General features: G+C 47.3%; 1 protein-coding gene across 1 annotated transcript in view; it reads left to right on the top strand.

The window, feature by feature from the left end:
- The window catches only part of MBOAT7 (membrane bound O-acyltransferase domain containing 7), a 243413-nt gene that overhangs the window by 93605 nt on the left and 122420 nt on the right, over nt 1-27388 (top strand). Inside the window, exon 4 of the mRNA XM_069636589.1 lies at nt 24190-24316. Coding sequence (XP_069492690.1) covers nt 24190-24316 — 127 coding nt within the window. The remainder of the gene's footprint in view (nt 1-24189; nt 24317-27388) is intronic.

Raw genomic sequence — 27388 nt, 5'->3', positions numbered from 1 at the left:
CTATTATCTTCATGAAGGAGCCGTTTTTGCATCTTTTGGAGGCACAAAACGTGCTGCAAGAATCAACAATATTCCGCCAAACCCCTCCCTCCATCGCTGTGAGCAGGTCAAGCGCATATGAGTTGTAAAGGGTCGTCAACCTCATGGCGTGCATCTTGACCTTGATTGTATTGAGGTCTTGTTCTGTATCATTCACCAGATGTTCAACTTTCCATCGTACAGTTTGAAGCCACTTTGTGTTTCTGACTGCTTGAACCCCAGGCAGTAGTAGAGATGCGAAAAAGGTTTTTTCTTAGCTATACAGTCTATATTCATTGGGTATTTCTTTAAGCAATTCTTGAGACAGGTAATTCGATCTTCTCTTTCTGCCTGCAGAACTTGGTGTTCTTATCTTTTTTGGGTAAGATAACGAAGATGGAGGGGCTGCCATGTGCTTTTGGTGTGTTCCTTTATTGCGGGAGCTGGGGTTGGAGCGTGCACATTTTTTCGATCTCACTGCAAGGTGTTCTTCAGGGATCACGAGAATCGCTGAGTGAAACGTGGCCAATGAGCAGTAGCCCCTGCATGATGGTAGGAGGTGCAAGAATGCCTGCTGTCAACACACCCAGTCTTAGTCCATTACTGCAGCAGTGCCTTTTTTTGATGTCTGGAATGAATAATGTTTTATTGCATCTTTGGTTTGTCCTAACGGAAACGGTTCCTTCATTGTTAAAGCACAGTTCGAGTCTCTTGCTGTTGCACTTTTGCTGGCCTTCCTTGCTTCAATCCATGTCAGTTTTGCGATATGTTAGTTCCAGAATTGCGCACATGCTTTATTCCCTTGAGCCAGCACATCATCTCTGAATACCAGTAGGCCTCGTATAGCGCAACTCATTGATGTTTCTTTCCACCTGCTGTCTATGTATTGAACTCCTTGTAAGTTCAAGTATGGTCTCTTCAAACATTGGATGCTTTTGGGATTTTGAGTACATAGTAGCTGTTCGGGATCCATGGTTTCTAATCACACACTTTACGCTTGGAATGTGCCTCACAGCCTACAGTGCCAGATGAACCAGGCATTGAGGCTCTAAAATTGGTAATTCTTGTGATCTTAATCCCTTGGGTGCTCTCGAAAGTGCATGGTATCAATGAACAGACACAACTTCCATTCACCCTTCTCTTTCCCACTGAGCTAATTTCTGCGTACCAACTATTCGAGAATTCTGGGTGATGTACGTTTTCCATTGTATCTAAAACAAAACTATGGTATTCATCATACTTTGTGTTTCCTAAGTTGCCTCTTTCTACGTGCTCAAACTATATTATGTATATATTGTCTGTAGACCCAATGAGATCAGAGTGTATCAAGAAGAAGCCATGGAATTATTGATAGTACGAACAGTAGTGTCATTTTTGAAATGATCATTGACATTGGGATCTGTGTCCACAGTGTTTGGTGTAATGGTGAATGGGAACACATGTAGGTTTGTACTTTTGGTTGAATTTGCATTCTGAATAGACCCATTAATGGTAGCATTAGTTTGTTTACTCCCCATATCTCCTCTTTTAAATGCCCTCCTTGTATACAATAAGTACAACCCAAATATGTGCCTAGTCCAAACATAAATATTGCAAACAGTACGACAGTGTAATCAAGTGCACATAAATATGAATAGGAAATCCTTGACATAGTATTATACACACTAATTTTCCTAATGTAAATTGAACTGTTAGAGCTGGCTGGATCCATTGCTTCGATTACCTGAAAATGAATTGTGTTAAAGAGAAAAGTGGGAGAGGGTAGAGGGGGAGGGTGAAATGGGAGATCTATATTGGACTGCAAGAGTGCACTCCCTGTGCAAATGTTATGCTTAGCAGCGTTCTATGGAGGTATTGGGTGATATTCCTCATTGTTTAGAAAAAGGGGCGCACAGGCTGTAATTGAAGGGGTTTGGGCATTGTTGGGTGTGGGGTGCTTTAATGATCTGATGTAGGTTGGAGCAGGGGTGCTTGTCTAACAGGAGAGAACGGGGTGTCCATATGGCACCCTGTTACCACCTTGTGGGGGTGATAAATGGTGGTATTTGCTGGGCTGTGATGCAAACTAAACCATGCAAATGGTAAAACAGTGCACCCAATGTTTCTATAAAACGGTGCACAGCTTCGACAGCTTGCTTTTTAACAGGCTGTTGATCCTCTTAATGACTCAGTTGACCTGAGGCGGTAAATGGTGCACATCCGATGCCTGATGCCCAATAATGTTAAAATCTTTTTGAAAAGATCATTCAAGAAATTTGTGCTGTTGTCTGACCTTAATACATCGCACACGCCCCATCAAGGAAAAACTTGCACACTAAAATATAAGTGGCGCATTTGGTGTCTGGATGCAGAGCATGTAGGAGCATTCACCCATTGTGAGGACACACAACCACAATAAGGTAGCAAGACCCATTGCACTTTTCACCCATGTCCACGTTCTCAATATGCAGTTCGTGGAATGGCCCAGTAGGGCGGGGTAAGGTGCCTTTTTATAATTCTCAGTGTAAGGCCTGTATTATAAATTTGACACACAGTGCAACGTATAACCATATTAGTGAGGTTCTCCTGTATGTTGGGGACAAACCAGTCCTCCTGTATGTCTGCTGCAAAGTGCTGTTTGGAAATGTGTGATGGATGGTGTAACTGTCATGATTCCTGCCCCTCATGTCCCCAGCCTTCCAAGATGTCGGGCTGGAGCCAGGCCACGATCACCTACATGGCCCTCAAGGGCCTCTCCATCCCTCCAAAGACCCACTTGGAGTCAGACTTGGCGCTTGTGGCACCAGATTCACTCACTCCCATAGGATAACATTGGGGATTGGACTTGTAGTGCATTGATGGGGACAAGATGGATGCCCCCACATATTTCTGTTCCCAGAACTGCATGTGCAGTCTAGTCTTTTGGGTGTGGTTCAGCCCAGAGACACCTGGGATAGCCAGAGACTATTTAAGCCACACCCAGGCTGAGAAACATGCTTTGTGTTTTCTGCACCTGCAGCGTGACACTCACCGTGTTCGGATCGGTCTCCAGTAGGCCTGCATCTTTCTTCTGCGCTCAGCTCCTGCAAGAACAAGAACATCGTTAGTAACAGCCTTACCTTGTGGTGCTTCTGCCATCATTCATCGCTTCTTCTGTTCTGCGGGCATCTTTGGCGGTGTCATTCCCATCCCGGCACGCCGCTTCCTAAGGAAAAGGGAACAGAACAGAAAAAAGGCATTAGTAAGCATTCAGCAAATCTTTGCTTATTTTTAAAGACTGTACAAGCTTCAAACGCTTACCTGAATCCCAGCCGCTCTGGGGAAACTGTCTCCGGAACTTCTCATCCATCTGCAAGAGGGAAAAGGCACTCCAAGTTAGCGTGGAAACATCTAGAAGGCGCTGCATACCCTGCTTACTCACCACATTTCTTCTTCATAACCGGCATCCACCCTGAAAACGTCACGGCACCTAAAAGACACAGAAAAAGAACTCCGTTCAATACAAATACGAAAGGGTTGCATCGCGCTTCGCGCTCTCTCACCTTCAGCGCTACTCATCTCAGCAGCACATCGCCATCCCCGGACGCCGGCAATCATCTAAGGAAGGAAAGGAACGAAGTTAGAGAACTGTTCAAAAGACTCATTATGCTTACCTGTTGGACTCTTGCCAGTGAAGTAACTAGGCAGCAACAAGCCCGCATCAATCAACAGGCTCCTGTGCCGAAAGCAGGACGGAGAGCACACTTTCCAAGAAAACAACATGAGCTGTGGATCAAAGGGAAGGGTTGGACCCCGGGGAAGAAGGGGTTCAAGCACACAGAGACAATAGGGAGTTAAACTCTACCAATCCTGTGTTTCAGGCCCAGTCACCAGTTGAATAGACTCCAGGGAAGGGTTTGAGGTCGTAAGAGGTCAGAACAGGCTGAGTGACGTCCCCGTGGATACCAGGTGAGCGTTACAGTAACTGGTCGAATGCGATCAGAAATAACTTGTGGCATTACTGCTTTCCCTGATATTTCTTGCTGCCATAAGAGATCTGTTGTGGACTATCTTTACACCCTCGTTTCACCCAAAGTTCTGTCTCTTCCTGTGGTGCTCTTCCTTGTAACTCAATCAACTATGCAATTGGTAGGGCATTGTGTGGTGCTGGCAACTCTTAAGCTTGCAGTGCTTCCGTAAACGCTATAAGCTCAGCAGCTTCAGCCGAGAAATGCATCAATAGACTCTTTTGCACTAACATTTTGTATGCCCCATCCACTATGTGCTTGTGGGAGGTCCTCTCCTTCTACCTCAAATGTTCCGCAGTCATTGCTGGCCAAGCCTTCGTCAGAATGCTTTTCGGTCAGAAGGGTGGCTGAGTTAAGAGTCTTGCACTGTACAATATGAATGTTTGGGCTTGATAAAATCTTGTATGCAGATACAAGCTGCTGTTGGGAAGAAGGGTCTTCCCACCCCCCAAGGCGATCCTGAATGAGAAATAAACGCTAACAAAGCATATCCAGAGGGGTGTACATAAAAGAGGGTGCACAAGCACCTCAGTGCATGCAGTAGAAGTTGTATGATAGATGCGGGTATGAACGTCATCTTGGCGAGTGGCAGACATCTTAGAATTTAGGCCCAAGCATGGCGAACAACATTTTGTGTATTAGTATTAGACCCCTTGCATGAGTTTAAACACCGCCCCCACCCGGCCAGGTCCCACAGAGTGCATGAAATCCTCTATTGCGCTAACAAAGTTATAGGCCCTCGCAGCCTGGAATGAATGCGCTCTGCAAGCTCATGAGAAGGGAGCAGAGTGCCTCTTGGCAGTACCATCCCGCTGGACAGATTTCAAGTCCCTCCTGCCCCAACGATCACCACACAAGAAATACAGCTTTGCCATGCTTGCATGCCATGGCACTGTCCAAACCCAGACCACTGACCATAAAACCTTTACACCCATCGATTGATCGCTGAGGCTATCGCGCTTTCAGAAATGGGTCATGTGATATGTGCAGCGAGGTGCAGGGTAGCATCAAAATTATACCCTAAAACTAAGGTGGAGGACCTTGGGAGATGCTGATCTGTCTGGGAGCAAGTGAAGCGTGTGAGTTAGTGTGACCAAGGCACCACCCCCCTGACCTCCCATCCACATCTCCCCGAGCCCATTCCTGTAGCTGCCAGGTACTTGTTAAAACAATAAAATGATATTGTTTGAGTTAGTAGCCAATTAATTGTTAGGCCAACTTCACCTCGGATGATGAGTCCAGCAGTGCCCATGTGGATGGAGACTGACTGATGAAGATGGACCAATGGCCTGGCATCCCATATGGAGCAGGCCCTAGATGTTATAGAGCTTGTCCATTTAGGATTGTAGAATTGTGCCATATTTGATTACGTCATTAGTGATGTTTGTGCTTCTAATGTGCTGCTCATGCCTACTGAACTCGGAACGTTCGGAAGCAGCAGAGTTCTTTGCTGATGCAATGATGTTTTGTACAAATAAATACTTGTAAGCATGTCTTGGGCCTTTTTCCCTAGTGGGGTGTATTTTATTCTGGTGTGAGCATGCATGAGCATGCCTTCACTGCGTAATCGGTGTGGATTTGGAGATTTCTAAAATGGCAAAAACTGCATGCTCGACATAGTGTTACGAAGCATCCCATAACAATAGAAGAACTTTTCTCGATGGCAAATGCTGCAGCAGCAAGTGCCTGTTCACATGCAAAAAAGCCCTCCATTACTGAATCTAGTATACCACTTTAATGGGTCAATGGCTAGTGGCCCATGGTGCTTTTCTCTGTCAGCACCACAGTCATCAGTTGCCCGTTGGAGTGTGAAAATAGATAGAACTCTTGCGTGTAGTCTGGGGTTGCTAACACTGGCGCAGTAGAGATGGCTTTCTTGAGGTCATTGAAATTGGTAAGCATGTCTTCTGTCGATACTATTTTGTTGTCACCCTTCTGAGCTTCCTTGAGGCCTTTCAAAAAGGGCTTTGTGTATGCTGCATAGTGAAGTATCCATGCCCTACAATAACCCTAGAAACGTTTGCCTGTCTTTCAATGCATGTCTTTCAATGTCTTGGCCTACAATAACCCTAGAAACGTTTGCATGTCTTTCAATGTCTTGGGCTGTGGGGTTGTGCGCACAGAGGCAGCGCGATCAGGAATTATTCTTTTGCCATTTACCGAAATCAATTGTCCCAAATAAAGTACCTCCTGGAGGTTGTACTGTAATTTAGCCTTATCGACCTTGTGCCCCTTGCAGGCTAAGAGCTGGAGAAGTGTTGTAGAGACCGTCCTGCACCAGTGCTTGCTGATATTGCACACCAGTAAATCATCAACCTATTGAATAATGGTGCTAGGCACCAGGATATTGCCTAGATCAGTAATATTATGTTAAAATTGCTGGGGGACTCTGTACCCTTGAGGCAATCTTGTGTGTTCAAAGCGCACCTCCCTCCCCCATGTGTAAATGCAGTGAGGTATTGGGAATCGGGTGCAAGGGAACAGAAAAGGGTAGCAGGTAATATGATCCCCACCAAAAATATTGCTGTATATGTGGTCGTCGGGAACGACCATAGGCGATATTTTTAGTGGGGATAATATTAGTTTTGTTTTTGGAGCGGGGGTTGCGGCGGTGTCCCCTGCTCATTTTAAAATAATACAGAGGTTTCAGTGGTGTCCCCCGCAGGTTCCATGCCCTAATATCCATGCAAAAATATGGCGATATTTTTGCGGGAATATTAACACATGGAACCCAGAGAGTTTTTAAGATCCACCACAGTAAAGTGGGTTGCCTCTTTGGGGTTGTTACAAAGTATATGGTTGGGGTACGGGACCATTGGAAATGCTGCCTGTACAATGTCATTAAGAAGGCGCAAATCCTGAATCATTCTCCAACTCTCCCTTTTTGCCTTTTTTTATGGGGTATAAAGCCGTATTGCACGGGGAGGTAGAAGATACAATTATCTCCCGATTTAGTAGGACGACAATGGTGTCCCGTATCCTTCCTCTGCCTCTCTTGATAAAGGGTACTGTTTAACCCAAGGCAACACGGCACCTGGCTTGATCGTTATTCGAACTGGGGTTACCCCTTGCAGGAGCCCTGCATCATGGGCATTTGTTGTCAAGAGCCTCTTGGGGATCTGCTCGAAGTCTTTCTCAGTGAAGCGGGGCAGGGCCACGAGATCGGCAAAGGACATTGCACTATCTGTACTCCACAAGGGATGGAAATCGCTAGCACAATCTCGACATCATCCGATATATCTCCAAACAAATCTGCATCTGTCACTTCTTTGAGAGGCACTGTAGGATCAATACACAACACTGTGTGCCACACGCACTCTGAATTGGTCCCTAGCACAACAATCCATCTAGCTGACACCACCAGGCCCTGTAAATCTAAGGACAGTATTGTTCCTGACACTGATTCAGGTGTCACCACAGGCTGAAAAATGAACTCCGATGGCACTCGCCAACAATCCTTGCCAATTTGGGGCATTGCTTCGAGAAGCACTGTTATACCATGCACAAACAGATCAGGGTCCACTGGAATACCACAAACCACTGCCTCGCTCGTTTGTATTATGGCCATTGCTCTTATGGCACACATGCCCGGAGTGGCGCACACTATTCCTTGATCTGTAAAGGAAATGGTCCTATTCAATTTGCTTAGTAGGTCTCGCCCCAACAGATTTATCGGGGACCTTTCGGAATATAGCAGAGGTGCAAGCATCATCTTTCTTCCTATTTTAAAATCAACTTCTTTCGTGTAGGGAACCATGGCAACCGCCCCAGAGAAGCCCTGCCTTTCAAGCGTTTCACCTGATAATGGGAAATTTCTCTCACTGATGCCTGATTTAGTGGCACCTATGTCAAGCATGAAGATGAATTGCTAGTTACCTATCTCAGCGCCCACCAAGAGTTTCTCGTCGGGGTGGGCTGTCTTAGTCTGGATTGGTCTTGGTGTCAGGAAATGTGAAAGGGTGGTTTCCCACCACGCTCATTCCTGGGTAGGATTGGACGGTCGATGACATGGTATTCCATTACATGGTGTGCTGCTGGGGCGTCAATGATTGAGTCACTTGCACATGCTGCACATTCGCACCTGGGGCTTTGGGGGGGTGGTATTTGAGTGTAGGCCTGATGTATCTCCTAGGGTATGGAGTTGTGCCTGTGGTTGAGGATGGGGCGGTGGGCAGTAAGTGCTATATGGGTTTTATCCCACCTCCTGCCTGCTCCTACACCTCCTTGCGAAATGTCCAAACTTTCCATAGCTCCAGCATTGCAAGGATCCCATATCTGGTCCTAGAGGTCCCATCCCCCCTCTACCCCCTGTAAATCGCCCCCTCCTGCACTGCTGGTCTGCGTGCTACAACTCCGGGTAGGGGGACTAAGGTCCACCTCCCCACTGTCATTGCCCTCCTCCTGGCCAAAATGCTGCTATTCGGACGTCCGGAGGTGCTGGGGTCTGTTCTGCCACCTCCGTCGGTGCATTTGATGATACCACTGTTTAGCTAGCTTTTTCACTACCAGTTTTTCTTTCAGTGGCCTACAACCGTTGGGCCTTTTCCTTTTCTCTCTCCTTTATCCTTTTACAATGGTGTATTATTATAGTTTGAATCTCAGCCCATCCCTTCGCTTCGCTTGTTATTGAGCGCTTTTTGCACTACCTTGGGTAACCCTCTTTTAATAATAAAATAGAAAAGAGGAACTGTACGGGCCCACTGTCCTCCGTCTCCGCACCCCACATCTACTGAACCTTAATAATGCATTGCGATGGGTCCTCAATCGTCCCCCATGGTATATTGCATGATAGACTGCAGGTCTGGCACGTCTGAGTATGGTCGCTGCTGCGCATCCCACACCTGCGTCCTGATATTGTTAAAGGGCATGCCATTGTGTGCATCATCGTCCTACTTTGCTCCTCAATATCCTGCTTTGACACACACATCTCCAGCTAGGTCCCCCACTATCAGAACAAGCAAACCCTTCATATCCCCCACAGCCAAGGGAATCGCTGCTGTCTGTTTTTCAAAGGCATAGATCCATTTCCCGTCCCCAGAAGTAAGGGGCAGGAGCAGCTTAATCAAGTTATTCTTATTGATCTGTGCCCAGGGCATACAGTGTGTCCTGCCTAGGCCTTGGTGCCGCAATGGCATCTGGGTCCTGTACTCATCCCTTCCTTACGTCTGACACTTCCTTTTTTCCCTGCTACCGCAACCCAGCCAAACCTGTTCCTGCTCCCCACAAACTTTCCACACGTGGTGTAACCTCCGATTTTGGCTCATCCACAGTGTCCCATTCGTCTGCATCCCTGCCAGACTCTACTGTCCCGTACCCCATGCTTCCTGCTCTCCCATCGCCATCCACCCTCCTATATGTGTACATCCTTTATTGCCAAACTGTCTAGTCTGAACAAAATATCTCCTGCCCTCCCATTCATCTAACCCATTCCCCTTCTTTCCTCCCCCTGTTTGCGCCACCCTTAATCGAGCCAATTCTACTCGCATAGCCTCCAATGCCTCTTCTAATTCCTTCTGGACCTTACTATGTTGGGGCGGGATAGCACTCGATGTTGGTATGTAGGGAGATGAGGCGATAGCTGGAGTGGGCACATATGTCAGATTTGTGTATCCTGTGGCTGGACGAGTGGGTAAAGCCCTGGATGTGGGTGTGCAGCTTTGTTCTCCTCAGTTGTCCCATACATTACATTTAGGGCTACTCCCTCTGTGTTTGAACACCCCACCCTCAATCTGGGTCCTCCACACCCTCTCATCTTCCACAGATCTAGTATCGACTTTCTCTTCTGAAGCTGCTTAGCCTTATATTTAACAAGTAAGAACATGCTCATGTGATCTAATATCCCTCCATTGTGGGTGCCCTGCTCTGGCCAGGAGCGGGGTATCCCCTCCCCACCCACTTGCCACCCGTTGTTTGATACTTCTCAATTTTGTCTCTGTACAATGGTAATGCTTTATACATGTACTCCAATGGCATCCCCCTTCCCATCTTTGCAAATTGCATTCCAGAAATCCCAACCTTTACAGTGATGCTTTGCGCAAACTTTTATTCCATAAGTCGTCCCCACCTCCCCGTGAACAACAACCACTACTTTCACCGAACCCTCTTATTATACAGAGCTCCTACTTTTATGCCTCCTTATTAAAAAAATAAATGGTGCCATCATCTTCCCTCACTCGGAAAGGCTTCCTACACTCCTGTTTTTCTTCTGTAAAATCCTCTTAAATTTCCCAAAAATAATAATAAAAAATGAATCTCGCCACGTGGCCTTGGCACACTCCTTCACTCATGCATACCATACTCCCCCGCACACTCTACCCCTAGTTATCCCTCACAAGGGGTGTACTCATGTCTGCATGTTCACCCTGGCTCCTCAGTCATGTGGGTCCGTATAATGGCCTGCACTCTACCAGGAGCCACGCGCTGCTCCAAAGAGCAGACGGGAATTCTGTGAAAACTGCTCCTGCACACCTCTGCGGGTTGAACACTTGGGACTGGTTGCTGCAGGTAGGCGCAGCTCATTCAGAGAACCATCCTGGAAGCCTCTGTCCTTTTGGAAGTTGCTGGGAACATGTCGGGGTCACCAAATGTAGGAAAGTCCTAGACGTTCACACCAGATAACAACAAGGATTATTTGCCATACAAATGGAAAAAGCGCCAACAAAGAACTCTGCTGCAGCGGAATGTTCTGGCAACATCGGCATGTGCAGCACATTATAAAGGTACACAGTGCCATCAGTAACATCATTACATACAGTAGAAACCTGCACAGCTGGTTAGTGAGACCCTACAGAAAGGTCAGCTGCTCCATAGTGGATGCAAAGCCATTGGTCCCAGCCCCGTCCGTATATCTTCCATGTGGCGGACGGATGCTGCATTCGTAATCAGTTGCCAGCTGAGTAATAGGCAATTATTTTGCAAAGTAAACACATCTCTATCTATGTAGCAGTGCACCTACTACTAGCCGACGGGGCCCTGGGGGGGAAAGCAAAGCTCATACTAACTTGCACACTTCACTTTTTCCCAGACAGGCCATTACCTCTCAAAGGTCTTCCACCCTCGTTCTGGGCTATATTCATCCCTCCCTGCACCTCGCAGCACAAATCACGTGACCTAGAAGTGAACGCAGGAAGGCCCTGCTTTCTGATCTTTTTGATCTATCAGGGGTTAAACAGCTTTATGGTTAGTGGTCTGGTGCTGACTGATCGTTGGAATTCAGGCATCCTAAAGCCAGGGTGTTTGGGTGCTATAGAATTGGGAATGGTGGGCGTCGGAGGCCTGTGCCCTCCTTCTCGTGTGATTGTATCACACAGACACTCAGCCCTCCTCCCATGGCTGTGCAGGGCACATTCAGCCCAGCGCGCAAAGGTTGGCAACAATGGACAATGAAGGGTTTGTGTCTGTGTAGCTTTGGCCTTTCTCATCCGTGCCCGGGATGCAACCTATTCCTTGCTCATGTTCGCAGCATAGGCCTGGGATGCTGACTGCTGCGCTGAGTTTAAGCTTTATGCTACAGTATGGCTGCTAACATTTACGATGGCTGCTATTCCCGCACATGCACTGTACCTACAAAGCATGCAATAATGTAATTGTGTAGAAGCCTTTAAGGGAGCCACCCCGCCCCCGGCCTCTTATATTACCTGCAATGGCCCTTGCCTTATTCTGAAGCGTTTTGGGTGCAGGAAGATCGTGTCCCCTTCCCAACACAAGGAACACAATACATTTGTGTGTGCAATCAATCTATCTCTGTAAGAGGCAGTATAGCCATGCAGCAAGGATAATATGCGATCAATGAGGGTGGTGAGCAACTACCATTCTATCAGAGCAGAGTCGGTTCAGTGTTGTCATCTACATAGTAATGCAGAGTACTCCATATTATTCAATGAAGGAGAAAAGTGCAATGGGTCTATGAATAATCTCATTGAAATCAGACTCTGGCGTTGCAAAATGTTTGCTATGCATGAAAAAGTTAATCTGGCAATTAAATCATTCATTTGGCTATGCAGCAATACATCTTGTGCTGTAAATAATTAATCTGGCTATACAATAGTAAATCAAGTAGCATAAATTAATCTCGCTATGCCGTAATAATTCTCATGGTATGAAGAAAAATAATCTTGTTATGCACTAATAAATCTAGTTTGAATATTAATGACTATGCGCTGATACATTTGGCTATGCAATACATCTGTATATGCAACATAAATGTTACTAGGTAACCGTCTAGTGGCATGAAAACCATCTAGGTACGCAATGAGAAATGTGACTATTCAACAATTGAGTGGTATGAAAGAGTTAATTTGGCTAGATAACTGTAAATCTGGCTATGCAACAATGGATCTAGTGGCGTGAAAGTATAATCTGGCTAAACGATAGTAAATCTGGCTGTGTAACAGTTAATCTAGTAAAGTGGAAATTAAACAGACTATGGCTATTTATGTAGCAATGAACCTTGCTATGGAATACTAATCTAGTGGTTTCAACCAATCTGGCTATGCGTCAATAAATCTAGTGGTGTGATAACATTAATAAGACTTTGCCACAATTGATCTCCTCAGGTAATAATTAATATAGCTATGCAACAATCGGTATACATAAGCAACAATTATTCTAGCTATTCATCGAATAATCCAGATGTGACAACATGAACGTATTTAAACAGTAATTGATCTAGCTAAGAATAAAATGAGTACATCTGTGTAATAAGAAGTAAAGCTCTGTCAAGCCGAGATTACTGCGATGTCTATGGACACCTCCGTCCCCAAGCACCGGTCAGGGAGAAATCAAAGAATGCTCCCTAACCAGTTATTGAGACCACAGGTGCACAAGAGGCAGGAGTGCGGGTACCAAGTAGCTGCAAGGGAAGCAGGTTAGGAAATCGTGAATACAAGGTCAATAATCACAAAGGGCAATAGTAGGAAGGAAGTAAGAACAGCACCTACCAATGTTGTAGTGAGAGGAGGGAGCGGGTAGACCCCAGATGGTGGAGAATAATAGAACACCCAGAGGAGGACGGGTAACCTGGTTCCCCTTGATGGAAGCACCTGAAGTAGTGCTCAGCGTTCAAAGGACAGAGTCCACAAAAGCAGAACGGTATCCAGAGGCAGTCCTAAGTCCGTGAGCCAAAGTTCCAAAATCCTGAGAAGCAAAAGTTCCAAAACACCAATTCCGAGGTACAAGCGAAGGCAGTCCAGTAATACAAAGCACGAGGTCGAAAATCCAAGAAAACAGAGTTCCAAGGGAAAAAACGAAAGCAGTTCAATTCCAAAACTCAAGGTCTAATAGCCAGAAGAACGGGATCCAAGCAAAACGAAACGCCACTCAAACACTGTTAAACAGCTGAGAAGCAGAGTAGTCCGTGGTCAGTGTTCCTTTATGCCGGAGACCAGATCATGTGACTGCATCCCCATCAGGTCACATGGGCGGCATGGCGTGTCACGTGATGCAGAGGAGCAGGAAGCGGCAACGGGATTTGTTGGGCGAAATCTCCTAGTATCACGTGACCGGTATCGGATGGCACGTGACCAGGAAGTGGTGCCGGTGTTTCGTGATGCACCCCATCGGGGCCACAATCGCCAGGAGCCTGATTGATGTTTTCCCAGCGCGGAACTCCGCGCGTGATGGATTCTAGGGATGCGAATCCGCATGGAACGTCTGGAGCAGGTCTTAGGTGGGGTGGTCTGGATTGTACGTGTGGGTCGTGTGGGTGTCACAAGGGCCCACAACCGCGTGGGCAAGATGGATGATCCCGATGAAACCTAGCAACTAGGAGGGGGGCATGTCCATTAGAGGCGGGTTCCCAAGATCGTTCCTCAGGACCAAAACCGAGCCAATCCACCAGGTAATACAACACCCCTTTTCGGAGGCGTGAGCCCAGGATATTCTTGACTTCATATTCGGTAGAGCAACCCTGCATGAGTGGAGAAGGTGGCAGAAGCGGTCTGGTATGAGGAAGGCAGGACTTCAACGGGGAGGTGTGGAATACCGGGTGGATGCGCCATGAAGGGGGCAAAGACAAGCGGAAGGCCACCTGATTGATGACCCTGGTGATACGATAAGGGCCTACAAAACGAGGAAGGAGTTTACGACAACCCGGTATCCGTAAATGTCTAGAGGACAACCAGACCTTGTCACCAACCGAATACTTAGGGGCATCTGCACGCTTCTTATTGGCAGCGGAGCACATAGTGTCCTGTGCTTCTCTCAGGTGAGTGAGGGTCTGTGCATGCACGTCTTCCAAGTCCCTGAGACAAGAGGCCGCAGCCGGAGCAAGAGCCATGGAAAAATCAGGTATGGGTAAAACCCGGGGATGTTGGCCGTACATGGAATAAAACGGGGAGAACCCAGTGGCAGTATGAGGTGAGTTATTGTATGCAAACTCCGCTAAGTGTAGTACTTGGTACCAGGTGTATTGATGCTGCAAAGAGAGACAGCGGAGATACTGCTCCAATGTTTGATTAACGCGCTCTGTTTGGCCATCAGTTTCGGGGTTATAAGAGGATGAGTACCTGGCATCTATGCCCAAAAGACTGGTGAGGGTGCGCCAGAATCGGGAGGTGAATTGCGAACCTCTATCGGACACTATAACAGAGGGCAACCCAAAAAGAAAAAAAATGGATCGAAAAAACAACCTGGCTAGTGTCGGGCGGTAGGGATACCGATACAAGGAATGAACCGCGCCATCTTGGTGAATGTGTCTACCACCACCCATATCGTATCATGGCCCTGGACATTCGGTAAATCAGTGATTAAATCCATGGTAACCGTATGCCAGGGGCGCAGAGGTATGGGTAACGGTTGTAGCAGTCCTAAGGGAGCGTCCCTTCCTGTTTATACATTGTGCACAGATGGAACAGTTCGAGACATAGGTGGTTACATCTCTGCGCATGGTAGGCCGCCAACACCATCTGTGCAACAATGCAAGAGTTCTTTTCTGCCCAGGATGTCCGTTAATTGGAGCATCGTGTGACCACTCAAGCGCCTGAATACGGGTGTCCTGGGTGGGAAGGTACAACCTGTCCTGCATGAAAGGTAATCCTTCATGAAACGTTAAGTCCCATTCGTTGGTGTCATGGTCATGAAGGAGTACCCACTGGCGGATGGATTCAAGAAGGTCGACAGGAGGGGTACAAAGACAAATCACATGTTTGTCAAGCAGAGTCTCAGGAAAAACAGGAAGGGATACACCACCCGGCAGACGCGACAAGGCATCCGCCTTGCCGTGACCTGTACCGGAATGGTGCCGTATAATGAAATTAAAGGAAGAGAAGAACAAATGCCACCGGACTTGCCGACTGTTCACACATTTAAGGGTCGCTAGGTCCTGTAAATTACGGTGGTCAGAATACACTGTGATCTGGTGTTTGGCCCCTAATAAATGGTGTCTCCATACCTGGAATGCATCCTTGACTGCTAAAAGTTCCTTTTCGGTGACAGTATAATGTTGTTCCGTAGCAGTGAATTTACGTGAGTGATAAGCAACAGGGTGCAGCAATCCCGTGGCAGGACAATTCTGGGACAGGACTGCTCCCAAAGCGAAAGAGGGAAGCGTCTGCTTCCACCACAAAAGGTAGGTCAGGGTTTGGGTGTTGCAAGATGGGGGCAGACGTAAAGGCAGCTTTCAGTGTCTTGAATGCCTTGTCTTGTAATGGAGTCCAAATGTAGGGTGCCCGTGGGCTAGTAAGGCTAATCAGGGGGGCTGCGATGGAGGAAAATCCTGCAATGAATCTCATATAAATGTTTGCAAACCCAAGAAATGATTGTAAGGCTTTGACTGTTGTAGGTACTGGCCATTTCAGAACAGCATCGACTTTAGCTGAAGTCATAGAGAGACCCTTGGAAGTAATGTGGAACCCTAAGAATTCCACCTCTGTGACATGAAACAAACATTTCTCGGGTTTGGCAAACAGGGCATTGGTTCTGAGCCTGTGGAGTACTTCTTTGACATGGGATACATGAGTTGTGGGGGATGAAGAATAGATTAGGATATCATCCAGATATACTATAACATATGCATCCATAATATCATGAAATATGTCATTCATGAATCTCTGAAACGTTGCGGGGGCATTACAGAGACCAAAGGGCATGACGGTGTATTCAAACAGTCCATGTCTGGTACAAAAGGCCGTCTTCCATTCATCCTCTTGTTTTATTCGTACTAGATTGTAGGCACCCCTGAGATCAAGCTTGGAAAAAATAACTGCATGAGTCAGGTTGTCCAGGAGTGGAGTAATAAGAGGAATTGGGTACCGATTCTTTATAGTGATTTGGTTAAGGCGACGAAAGTCCACACACGGGCGTAAATCGCCTTCCCTTTTGGGCACAAAAAAAATGGGACTTGCAGCGGGAGACTGGGATGGGCGAATGTGTCCGATCCTCAGGGCGGTATGAAGGTATTGTTTCAGGGCCTGGTCTTCCGTAGGGGATAGGGAATATATTCGACCACAAGGTATGACAGCATCTGGAATGAGGTCGATGGGGCAGTCATACGACCGGTGTGGTGGGAGATGTTCAGCTTGTTTTTTATCAAAGACGTCAAGATAATCCTGGTACTCTATAGGAATACCGGAAACAGTGGCCCCCACAACGTGGCCTTGAGGTTCGCAATCCATGGCTTGCTCGTCATTGAGCTGGAGATGGGCCAATGCACCTAATTCCTGCGAAGGAGAGGTTACCGGATTAGTGGTCATCGGGCAGTGATTTTGGCAATAGTCGGACTCAAAAAATAATTTACCATGTGCCCAGTCAATGACAGGATTATGAGTTCGTAGCCATGGGAGACCCAGTATAAGCCCGAATTGTGGGGTAGTAATCAGGTCAAATGAAAGGGTTTCTCTGTGTTTCCTGTATGACTAGAGTCAAAGGTGCGGTTTGTTGTTTTATTGGACCTGATATGAGTGAAGACCCATCAACAGCTTGCACAGGTTCCGTTCGCTGCTTGTTTAATAGAGGAAGATTGAGAGAAGCGGCCAATGTTATGTCTACATAGTTACCCGTAGCCCCAGAGTCGATGACTAAGCGTACTTGGTGATGAGTGATGTCTACTGAAATCAGAAGGGCCTGGATATGCAGGGGACCAACGAGTCCTGAGACTGTTTCCGAGGAGGGGAGAGAAGATGAACCCATCCGATTCCCCTCATTTAGGGACGGGCTCTCTGAAAAACCGATGACTTAGGTTTGGGGCGTCGGGGGCATTCTCTGACATAGTGGCCATTCAGGCCGCAATAGAAACATGCATTGGAGGACCTACGTCGCTCTCTTTCTGAGGCTGTAATAGGGCTGTGAATACCACCTATTTGCATGGGTTCGCCCTGAGTATTGTTGGTTGGCAGGCTGGCTGAGAAGGGCACGGACTTCCCGGTCTCGTGTCTTCTCTCAGCCCTTCGGGCGTCCACTTGTAGGGATAAATCCACAAGTTCGGGGTATTGGTCTGGTAAGGATGGTATTACAGCTAATGCATCTTTCATAGCATCATTGAGACCACGATAAAACACCACATCCTTTTTGTTTTCTGGCCATGCTGTCTCTACCGACAACTGGTTGAAACGGGTAATATAGTCAACCAGTGTTGTCTTACCCTGGCTCAATTCAAGCAATTCTAAGTCCTGAGCCTGTGCTTTATGCCTGGTATCAAAAACTCTGGTAATTTCCGTGATCAATAGGTCAAAATCATATAGCACAGGACTATTGGTCTCGAGTAGTGGGTTGGCCCAGGCGGCAGCTATTCCCCCCCAAGTGTGAAAGCGTAAATGCTGCCTTCGTAGTGGAGTCTGGGAAGGCCTGTGGGCGACACAGGAAGTGGAGCTTACACTGATTTATGAAGGTTCGGAACTTCCGGGGATCGCCCTGAAACTTCTCGGGAGGGGCCAAGGGAAAAGGAGTCGGGACATAAACAGGCGTAGGGTTTGGAGCAGGAACAGGTGGGGCCCCCTGGAGGGGGGCACCCCCGAACTCAGGGTCAGGGGGAAGCGCATGACGTTCGCTCTGTATCGTGTCCAGCCGCTGATGGATGGCGGCTGTGGTGGCTGACATGTCTGCTCTAAGAATTGAAATGGCTTGGACCAAGGCAGCCACCTAATCCCCGGCGGCGGCGTCCATAGTCAAGGCAGAAAGGCTTCTCAGTCTGTCAAGCCGAGATTACTGCGATGTCTATGGACACCTCCGTCCCCAAGCACCGGTCAGGGAGAAATCAAAGAATGCTCCCTAACCAGTTATTGAGACCACAGGTGCACAAGAGGCAGGAGTGCGGGTACCAGGTAGCTGCAAGGGAAGCAGGTTAGGAAATCGTGAATACAAGGTCAATAATCACAAAGGGCAATAGTAGGAAGGAAGTAAGAACAGCACCTACCAATGTTGTAGTGAGAGGAGGGAGCGGGTAGACCCCAGGTGGTGCAGAATAATAGAACACCCAGAGGAGGACGGGTAACCTGGTTCCCCTTGATGGAAGCACCTGAAGTAGTGCTCAGCGTTCAAAGGACAGAGTCCACAAAAGCAGAACGGTATCCAGAGGCAGTCCTAAGTCCGTGAGCCAAAGTTCCAAAATCCCGAGAAGCAAAAGTTCCGAAACACCAATTCCGAGGTACAAGCGAAGGCAGTCCTGTAATACAAAGCACGAGGTCGAAAATCCAAGAAAACAGAGTTCCAAGCAACAAATCCAAGGGAAAAAACGAAAGCAGTTCAATTCCAAAACGAAAGGTCTAATAGCTAGAAGAACGGGATCCAAGCAAAACGAAACGCCACTCAAACACTGTTGAACAGCTGAGAAGCGGAGTAGTCCGTGATCAGTGTTCCTTTATGCTGGAGACCAGATAATGTGACTGCATCCCCATCAGGTCACATGGGCGGCATGGCGTGTCACGTGATGCAGAGGAGCAGGAAGCGGCAACGGGATTCGTTGGGCGAAATCTCCTAGTATCACGTGACCGGTATCGGATGGCACGTGACCAGGAAGTGGTGCCGGTGTTTCCTGATGCACCCCATCGCCATCGGGGCCACAATCGCCAGGAGCCTGATTGATGTTTTCCCAGCGCGGAACTCCGTGCCTGATGGATTCTAGGGATGCGAATCCGCGTGGAAAGTCTGGAGCAGGTCTCAGGTGGGGTGGTCTGGATTGTACGTGTGGGTCGTGTGGGTGTCATGACAAGCACTTAATGTGGGTAACCAGGGATTGAATTTCAGTTACCCAGCAAATAATCAAACTATGCAGCAATAGGTATAGCTAAGCAAAAGGTTCTTTTCATGCAATAAACAGTTATGCAGTATGAATATGCAAAATTAATGTACTTGTGCAATATTTAAGTCTAGCTGTGTAATAATCTGGTTCTGCACTATAATCTGGTTAACAGTTGATATAGCATTGTGACAATAGATCTAGTGATGGAAGAGTTTGTTTTTGCAGTCAACTATGCAGGGACAAAGAGGGAAGTGCAAATGAACAGTTAAACAAGTTACAAAATAAATTGTGTAGTGATGCCAAACATTATTTTGTTTTTATTTCACTCAAGGAGTGTAGTAATGTTGGGCAACTGTGAATGCCTTACCATGCAGGCTGCCCTGGGCGACGCTGCTTTGTGATGTGTTAAGGATCATGTGGCTAATGTGGGCTGTTTAGGGTGGCTTCAGGAAGGAAGTGAAGAGGCTTCAGGCAGTGTGGATTGAAAGCTGGAGAGGGGGGCAAATCAAACAGCAGGCACAAATCACACCAAGGCACCGAGATGTGTGGGCCACTCAACGCAAGGTCTTCCAAGGAGTGGGAGAGGCAAGTGAGGGCTGCCCTCAAAACAGAGGGGCTAAAACCAAAACCATGCTTGTTCTGAGCCATGTGACCTTCTGGAGCACCATTCGTGGTCAGGAGGGCATAAGCAACTAGGGTTAGACTTCATAAGGCTTCTCTTGGTATTAGGGACCCAACTCTTAATAAAGGCCTGTACTACACAAGTCGGTATAGTGGCTGAGCACCCAGTCTTATCTTAGGAGGGAGTTATGTGAGCTGTAGAGCAGTACAAAGAAAACGGTACATGCAGAGATCCAAGAAAACACTTACTCACTTAAAGATTCTCTCTCTACCTCCTCTCCCCCTCTCACAACTAGCAACTTGTAAGTAACAATGTACTCTCTCCAAGAGGGATTTAGGCAGTCTATTTCCTAACAAAGAACATTTTAAAAAAGTGTTGACCATTCAGGCTTATGGAAGAACCAGCATTGCCAAAGCCAGTAGGGTCAAGAAGGTGGACCTTTGGGAAACCAGCAAAGCCACAGTCAAATGGACAGCACCAGTTCTTATGAAAATCTTCTGAGAGAAATTAAGTAACCAGTCAGTTGTTCTTGTAGAAAACACAGGTGCTCAAGATGTTGCAAGACCTGCACAGTGGAGTTGATGTCAACTGCCAATTGAGAAAAACGGCACTCCCAAACTAAAGGAGTACTGAAAATGACCTAAGATAAGTGTAACCCAAGCCCCACAGTACCTGGAAAAGTGAAGTTGAAAATGTAGGTGGTCACCTTCCTGATGCAACGATGAAGAGCCTGATTCCTGCTCCTTGGTCGTGGTGATGAAAGGGGGGGGGATCTTCGGTGGGCTTCTGTGACGGCACTTGAAAGAAGGGGTCGGCAGCAAAGGATTCAGCTCACTCGAGCGGCTCTTTGTGGTTTTGGTGCCTTTTTCTTAGGGCGAAGAAGAATTTTCAAGTTCCAGTGGCCAACTCTGCTGGTGGTCCAAAAATACTTGCCTTAAATGCTGGAACCCATTCATTCACCCCTATGGTGCTGTCAATCACCTGGGGGTTGGCTGTCCTACAGTACAGCCAGCCTCCCCGTTTGAGCTGGTTCTAACCAGGCACACCATCAGACAAAGGACAGTGAAGTTTCGGGACCGTACCTCACTTGGTATCAGGTAATATTATCCCCATATAATGGTCGCCGTAAATAATATCGCCGGGAAAAGGTTGCAGCGATATTATATTGGTGACCATATATATGGGGACAGGGGCAAAAAAAAAAGAAAAAAAAATATTTGGGGGTTTCAGGGGTGTCCCCTGCATGTTCCATGCAATAATGTCGCCACAAAAAACGGGCATTTTTCGGCGATATTTTTGCATGACGAGATTTTTGTGGCGACATTATTACATGGAAGCCCTCACTTCCTGTCTTTCCAGGGTGTGCTTCACACATGAAGCCCGCCAAAGGCAAAAATCACAAAGGACCCAACCCTACGTGGAATGATAGAAGAAGAGCCCAGAAGGAACTTAAAAACGGAAAATGGTGAAAAAAGAAGACTGGGGGGGTGCAGCGGTGTGGTGGGGCTTTGTGAGCAAATGGTCCCCTATGGGTGCTGTACTGCAGCTGAGAAATCTGTCTGGTAAGTAACCTGCACAAAAAGGTAGAACAAGCATCCACTTGCACCAACATTTAGGTGCGTTAGTTACGGTAACAAAAATTTAGATGAGTAGTGGGAGAAGGAGTTGCAGTGTAACCCGCCCCCCATCCGCCCAGCGCCCCACATAAGGTGGTGTGTGCTGGACCCACAACAGAAAAGGTAAGTGAGAACTTTTATCTTACTACTTTTGGGACTGTAGTTCACACAAGAGAATAAAATAAAGAGGGAAGTCCAGGGGACTCCCCAGTGACACTGCACAGAGGGTGCTGTGTGTCACAAATGTCAATCACAGATGCCTGCTTTGAAATACATGGAGGAAAGCATACTCAACAAAAGTAGAAATATAAGATTCCCAGTCGGAGCAAAAGAATCGGTGAGTGGTAAAAAGGTCCTCTCTCACTAAGGTAAATAAATCAGAGTCCAGCAAAAAGACCTGAGGGTCTCACGGGTTAAAGGGAATTGGCACACAAACTTATAATTCTCCTAACAGGGATGTCATTTAAACATTAGGTTCAAACACCAGGATTATCACTGCAAGGCCTTCCACAGAGCGAGAGAGGCAGTGACCAAACAGTAGCCAAAAACATGTTTATTCAATTTATAGTTCAATATCAAAACAGTGGGCCTCATTACGAGGCTGGCGGTAGCCGTGCCTGTAATACAGGCATGGCTACTGCTAGTATTCTATTTTTTCCGGCACCCAGAAATGGGCAATTACCGGGTCATTACGGCCTTGCCGGACCCGGTATTTGCCCATTCCTGGGCGCCGGGAAAAATTCTTCCCCATTCAAGCCCCATAGGGCTCAATGGGGAAGCCGGATGCACCGGCACCGTTATGAATAGTGGCGGTGCATCTGACATGCTGTGCTCGCGGGTGCCGCTCGCCCGCCAGGTCCGACCTGGGAGGACAGGCATAAGAGGGAAGATCTTGTGCATGCAAAAGTAACCCTGGGTTGATATGGCGTTCGTCTCCGGGGTACACCCCCGACATCACAGCTGGCTGTGCCTCACAGGGACATATCTCCTAATGCACATGTTGTGCAGCATGGAACATCCAACAAAAATGTTGCCCACCTTGTCTGTCTTGTACATTAGGGCACCTCTTGTTTGATGGCAACCTATCCCTTCATCAGGCCAAAGGTGCACTCTTATGCACAGAGCCTGGTCCTCATATGTGCCTCATTGGATGCCTTCTGAGTGGTCAATGGGTTACGGGCAGGTGTTATCAGCCATGGGAGCTGGGGATAGCCAGAATCGCCTGCAAAGTCAAAGGAGGGTTGGAGGAGAGGGGAATAGGTGTTGGTTACAGAACTATAAGCAAGTGTACCAGTTGGTCATGACATAATGGTCAACATGTCACCTACTGTACAGATGGCACATTTGAAATCCACAAGTTGCTGCTCGCTACATTATATAATGATTCCTGGAATAAGGGGACGGCGGGTTAATTTAACTTGGGGAATCCACCCCTAACCCCCTCACCCATTTCACACATCAATGATCCACCAGAAGTAGCGGTCATACACTGGAACTTAGATTGCCAATGAAGATGTTATCTGAGGACAGTCGGTACTGGGCACTCCTGCTTGTGCTCTGATGAGCTTTCTGGTAGTCCTGTGCACTTTGTGATAGTGTTCATGCTCTTGGGAAATGACATTCATGGTTGCAGCCTTCATACCATCACTGCCTGACGGTGTTGCACTGTCGTCTTGCACAAGACAACTTAGCTGTGTCCTTTTTAGATTTGGTTTCCCCATCCATTGTGGTATCTGCAGTTCACTCTTTGTACATTTTGGGTTTTCTCATTTCTGTCACGTCCTGACGTTGTCCAGCAGGCTGTTGTCTGGTGTGGTTGTGCATTTTATCTGTTTCGTCAGAGGGCAGGTCCTTCATGCGCTTGGACAGGGCGTGCATTAGATTGACATCAAATAGGCGATTGCTCTCCTTACTAATCGTTGCTAACCTTTGCACTTGAAAAGCCTCTGTGTTTAATGTTGATTTGTACCCAGGATCCAGGTCCATAGCCCTTTGTGGTTCTCCATATAGGCTGGCAATGTACTGTTTTGCAGGATCACGGCATCATGAGGTGAAACCTGGGAAGCAGGCACAGCAGTCACTGGTCACCTGTGTGTTCAGGGAATGTTGTGTCCTGTTCCAGAGCACCTCTCCAGATGACTGGGGGCCACCAATGCCCCATGTGTGCAATCAAGAGATGCAGTGACGTTGGGAAAGTGGGCAGCCGCATAGAAACATGCCTTTGTTGCATTTATCTGTGACAGGGCAGTGGGTAGGGAGATGTGCTGGGGTGCATTCTGCATGAGTGTGTCCAGCAGCTGGCCAAGCACAACAGAAAGTTGGGGAAAGTGGTGGCCTTCTACACCCTTTGAAGGCCAATTGGGTGCACCTGTGACTTTATTTCCATTACCTATACCTTTTGGGTGGAGGTAACTGCACTGTGTTTTTGGTGGAACTAGCACCCAATTTTTGGCAGTATTTCTGCTGTATTGCATTTTACAATGTGGTGGCATTCACATTTTTGTTTTTCTCTGGCGGAATTGGCCCTAGAGAAATTACCTCCTGGGTTAAGGCTGTAATTCGTCCAGCCCTAATTTCTGCTGTGCTAATTCCACCAGAGTAATTGGCTCCATTTTTGGTGACCCTTAATTCGTTGTCATGATGAAAGTGGTGCAAATTACATTATCGCCACTTTTTCCACTTGCCACCAAATGAGGCACATAGCCCTTGACATCATTTGCACATTTATGATCATTGTGATGGCCAGTGTCTCACCAGTCTTCTTTTTGCTCTAAGGTCCTGCCACTTTCTGACGCTGGGGTGGACATTCGGCTACTTACTCTTCTTCCGGACAGTAACATATTTTGGACTTCCATCCCCGACACCATTCACTAATGCTGTTCAGCTCCTTTTGACACTGAAGGTAAGTTTGCTGCTGTTCACCTTGCACAGCGTGACACATCTTGTTCCTTCCTGTTCCAGATCAGGGCTATGCTCAAATCAGCAGGTTTTTTTTCAAATGGCCTAAAAAATATGAACATCTCAACTTAAATTCTTGGTGCCAGATGAGTATATGTGAGAAGTGCAATTGATGTGCTTCACAAAGATGCCTAAGATTTGAAAATGCTGTTGTCCTCTTATTTACATACAGCACTTGTGCATTTCTAGGCTTCCAGCATCCACGTCACGCATTGTCTGCAGGCCACAGTCCTCCCATTCTTGGACATCATTCTTCATGAAGGGACCTTGAGACCGCCTTGTGAAGAATTGGAAAACATACACACACAAACATTTAAAAAAAATATTATCCTACCCCTTTTGTTAGGGGTAGAAATATATTTACGGCGGTGTCCCCTGTTTGAAACCTGTACGAAGAGTCAGAAATGACCATTCTATGCTGTCGGAATTGGAAATCATTCCGAAACTCTGTTAAAGACTGCAGCAGATAGGAGAAATTGCTTTATTTCTTTACAGCTGTAAAGAAACGGACAGGGAAACGAGCGGAGAAATTTACCCTCAGGGATTTCAAAGGGTTTTGCATAATGAGACTCCCACATTAGACAGTATGATACGTTCATTTGGTTACATTTTCTTTTTTAAACTTCTTTTTATTAAGTTTTTCAACATAACATTAAATCCCTCCCTCCCTCCCTCCTGCCCTCCCCCTTGGTGCTGCCTCAGGTTCTTTCTCATTCGCTTTAATTTGTTCTGTTCCCAAAGGTTCATTGTAGGTCCAATTGTCTAAGGTGTTGCGGGCGCCACCCGATCCTGTAATCATCCCTGAGAAAGGTCAAGATTTTCCCCCACTCTTACGAAGTTCTGCACAGTATTGTTCATAGCATATTTTGCCCATTCCATGGCGACTCCCACACTTTGCGCAACCATTCCTGGAACGTCGGTATGGTCGAGCTTTTCTATTTCTGTGCGACAGTTGTCATTCCTGCTATAGTGAGCATCACCCAGGCTCTTTCTCTGGCTCTAGGTTCCCCCGCCGCTTCCGCGCTCCTAAGACCCAATAGAGTCCATTCAGGGGGCCTGCTTCCCCCTGTTCTTAATGCCTGTTACTGTGCTTGTTGAATTCCCTTCCAAAAAGGTTTTATTTTTGGGCATCTCCACCATATATGTTCCGCTGTGCCCTCTTTTCCACACCCTCTCCAGCAGTCCCCCTGATGTCCCTGGGTATATCCTGTGTAGGCGGGCTGGTGTGTAGTGCCACCCATAGAGTATTTTGTACCAAGCCTCTTGAGTTTGAGAGGCTCTTGCTAGTTTGGAGATTTTCCTCCATAATTTCTCCCATTCCCTCTTCTCTATGTCCCTACCCAATATCCGTTCCCATCTGCCCATGTAAGCCCAATTTTGCCTGGGGGTAGCCTTGTCTAATATCTTATATAGCTGTGAAATCAACCCCCTGGAGCCATTTTATTTGTCATTAGGAATTTCTCTAAAGGAGTCGGCGGTCTGGTGGCTGCTTCTTTGTTCACAGGGTGTAGGAGCCAGTGGCGTAGTTGGGAATACCGTAATCCCTCCCCCTCCCCTAATGCGAAATCTTTTACAGTCTGTAAAGGCGATTATCTCCTTCCCTATAAACATGTCTTGCATCCTCTGACAGCCCCTGTCCTGCCATTTCTTAAAATCCTCCCTCTTAATCCTGGCATGAAGTCTCTGTTGTTAATTATGGGTGTGACGGGGGACAGGAATGTGGTAATTTCCCTTTGCCTTACCAGCCTATCCCAATTGTCTGCAACTAGTTTGGTAATGTAATGGAGCTCTCGTACATGTGTTTTGGTCAGTGTTGCTTTGGTAGCCATAAAACCTCCCTTAAGTAGTGCTTCATTATCACCCTGTCCATTTTGACCCAGTGTTTCTCTTCCCTCGTGGAGCCATTCCCTAATTACCCTTAGCTGGGTTGCCTCGTAGTATTATCGGAAATTGGGAAGGGCTAGTCCCCCTTCTTTCCTCGGGGCTGTAAGTTGCGGCCTACTCACCCTTGCTCTTTTTTCCTCCCATATGAACTAATTTGTTAAGGTTCGGAGTTCCCGGAAGAAACTCGCCGGGACTGCTTGGGGGATAGCCTGAAACAGATAGATCATCCGTGGTAGTATGACCGCCAATCTCCCCAACCAAGAGATTCGGAGATTCCGCCACCTAAGAAGGTCCTTCTTTATACCCCTCAAGAGGGGAGGGTAATTTGCCGCATACCACCCTGTAAGTGCCGGGGTTATCTTCATTCTCCAGCATTGGATCTTTCATGGATTCACATGCTTAGAATATTCCCCGTCGTCAGACTGGGATCCTCGGTACACATATATAGCCTTTTCCTATAGGAAAACTTCTGACACTTTTGTGTCCTATCTACGTCCTTTTAGGACCCGCCTACGCATGCTCCGTAGGCCGTCCCAGTATAAGAGGTCCGCCCCCGCGGCTCCCCTTCAGATTTCAACCGTCTCCAAAGTAGTGGGATCTCCTCACGTCGTCTTACTATTTTATACAAGGTTCTGTACCTGGAGTTCGAGGAAAATTTTCCTCCATGTCAGGAAAATCGCTGTTCCGTCCATGCGCGACGTGCGGCTTGAAAAAAGTTTACGAGGGGGACGGACATATGGATTGTATATACTGCCTCCACCCTCATCATTCGGCTGATAACTGCGACATATGCAAAGGGTTCTCTCAAAAGACCCTCAAAGACCGAAATCGTCGGCTGGTGGCATGGCTGAATGATGGAGCGGGGGCATACCCCCCTTCGGAGGTAGGCTCCACACAATCGGCGAAAACATCACACCGCGCTACCTCGTCGGAACCACCGGCGAAGAAATCTCGAACGACGGAAAAAGAGTCATCTCGGAGCCATTCAGCTAGAGAGTCCTCGTCGAAAAAATCGTTGTCTTCATCAAAAAAGTATGACAAGGAAAGGCCGAAATCCTCCTCGGGCGATCACCATAGATCGACTTCGAGTCGAGAGTCGAGTAAAGGCAGGCCAGGTGTGGAAAAGGCGGGA

This window comes from Ambystoma mexicanum, chromosome 1q (genome assembly GCF_040938575.1).
Source record: "Ambystoma mexicanum isolate Mex_15411 chromosome 1q, UKY_AmexF1_1, whole genome shotgun sequence".
Taxonomy (NCBI): Eukaryota; Metazoa; Chordata; class Amphibia; order Caudata; family Ambystomatidae; genus Ambystoma; species Ambystoma mexicanum.
The sequence above is the reverse complement of the archived record's forward strand: the minus strand, read 5'-3'. Positions and strand labels throughout refer to the sequence as shown.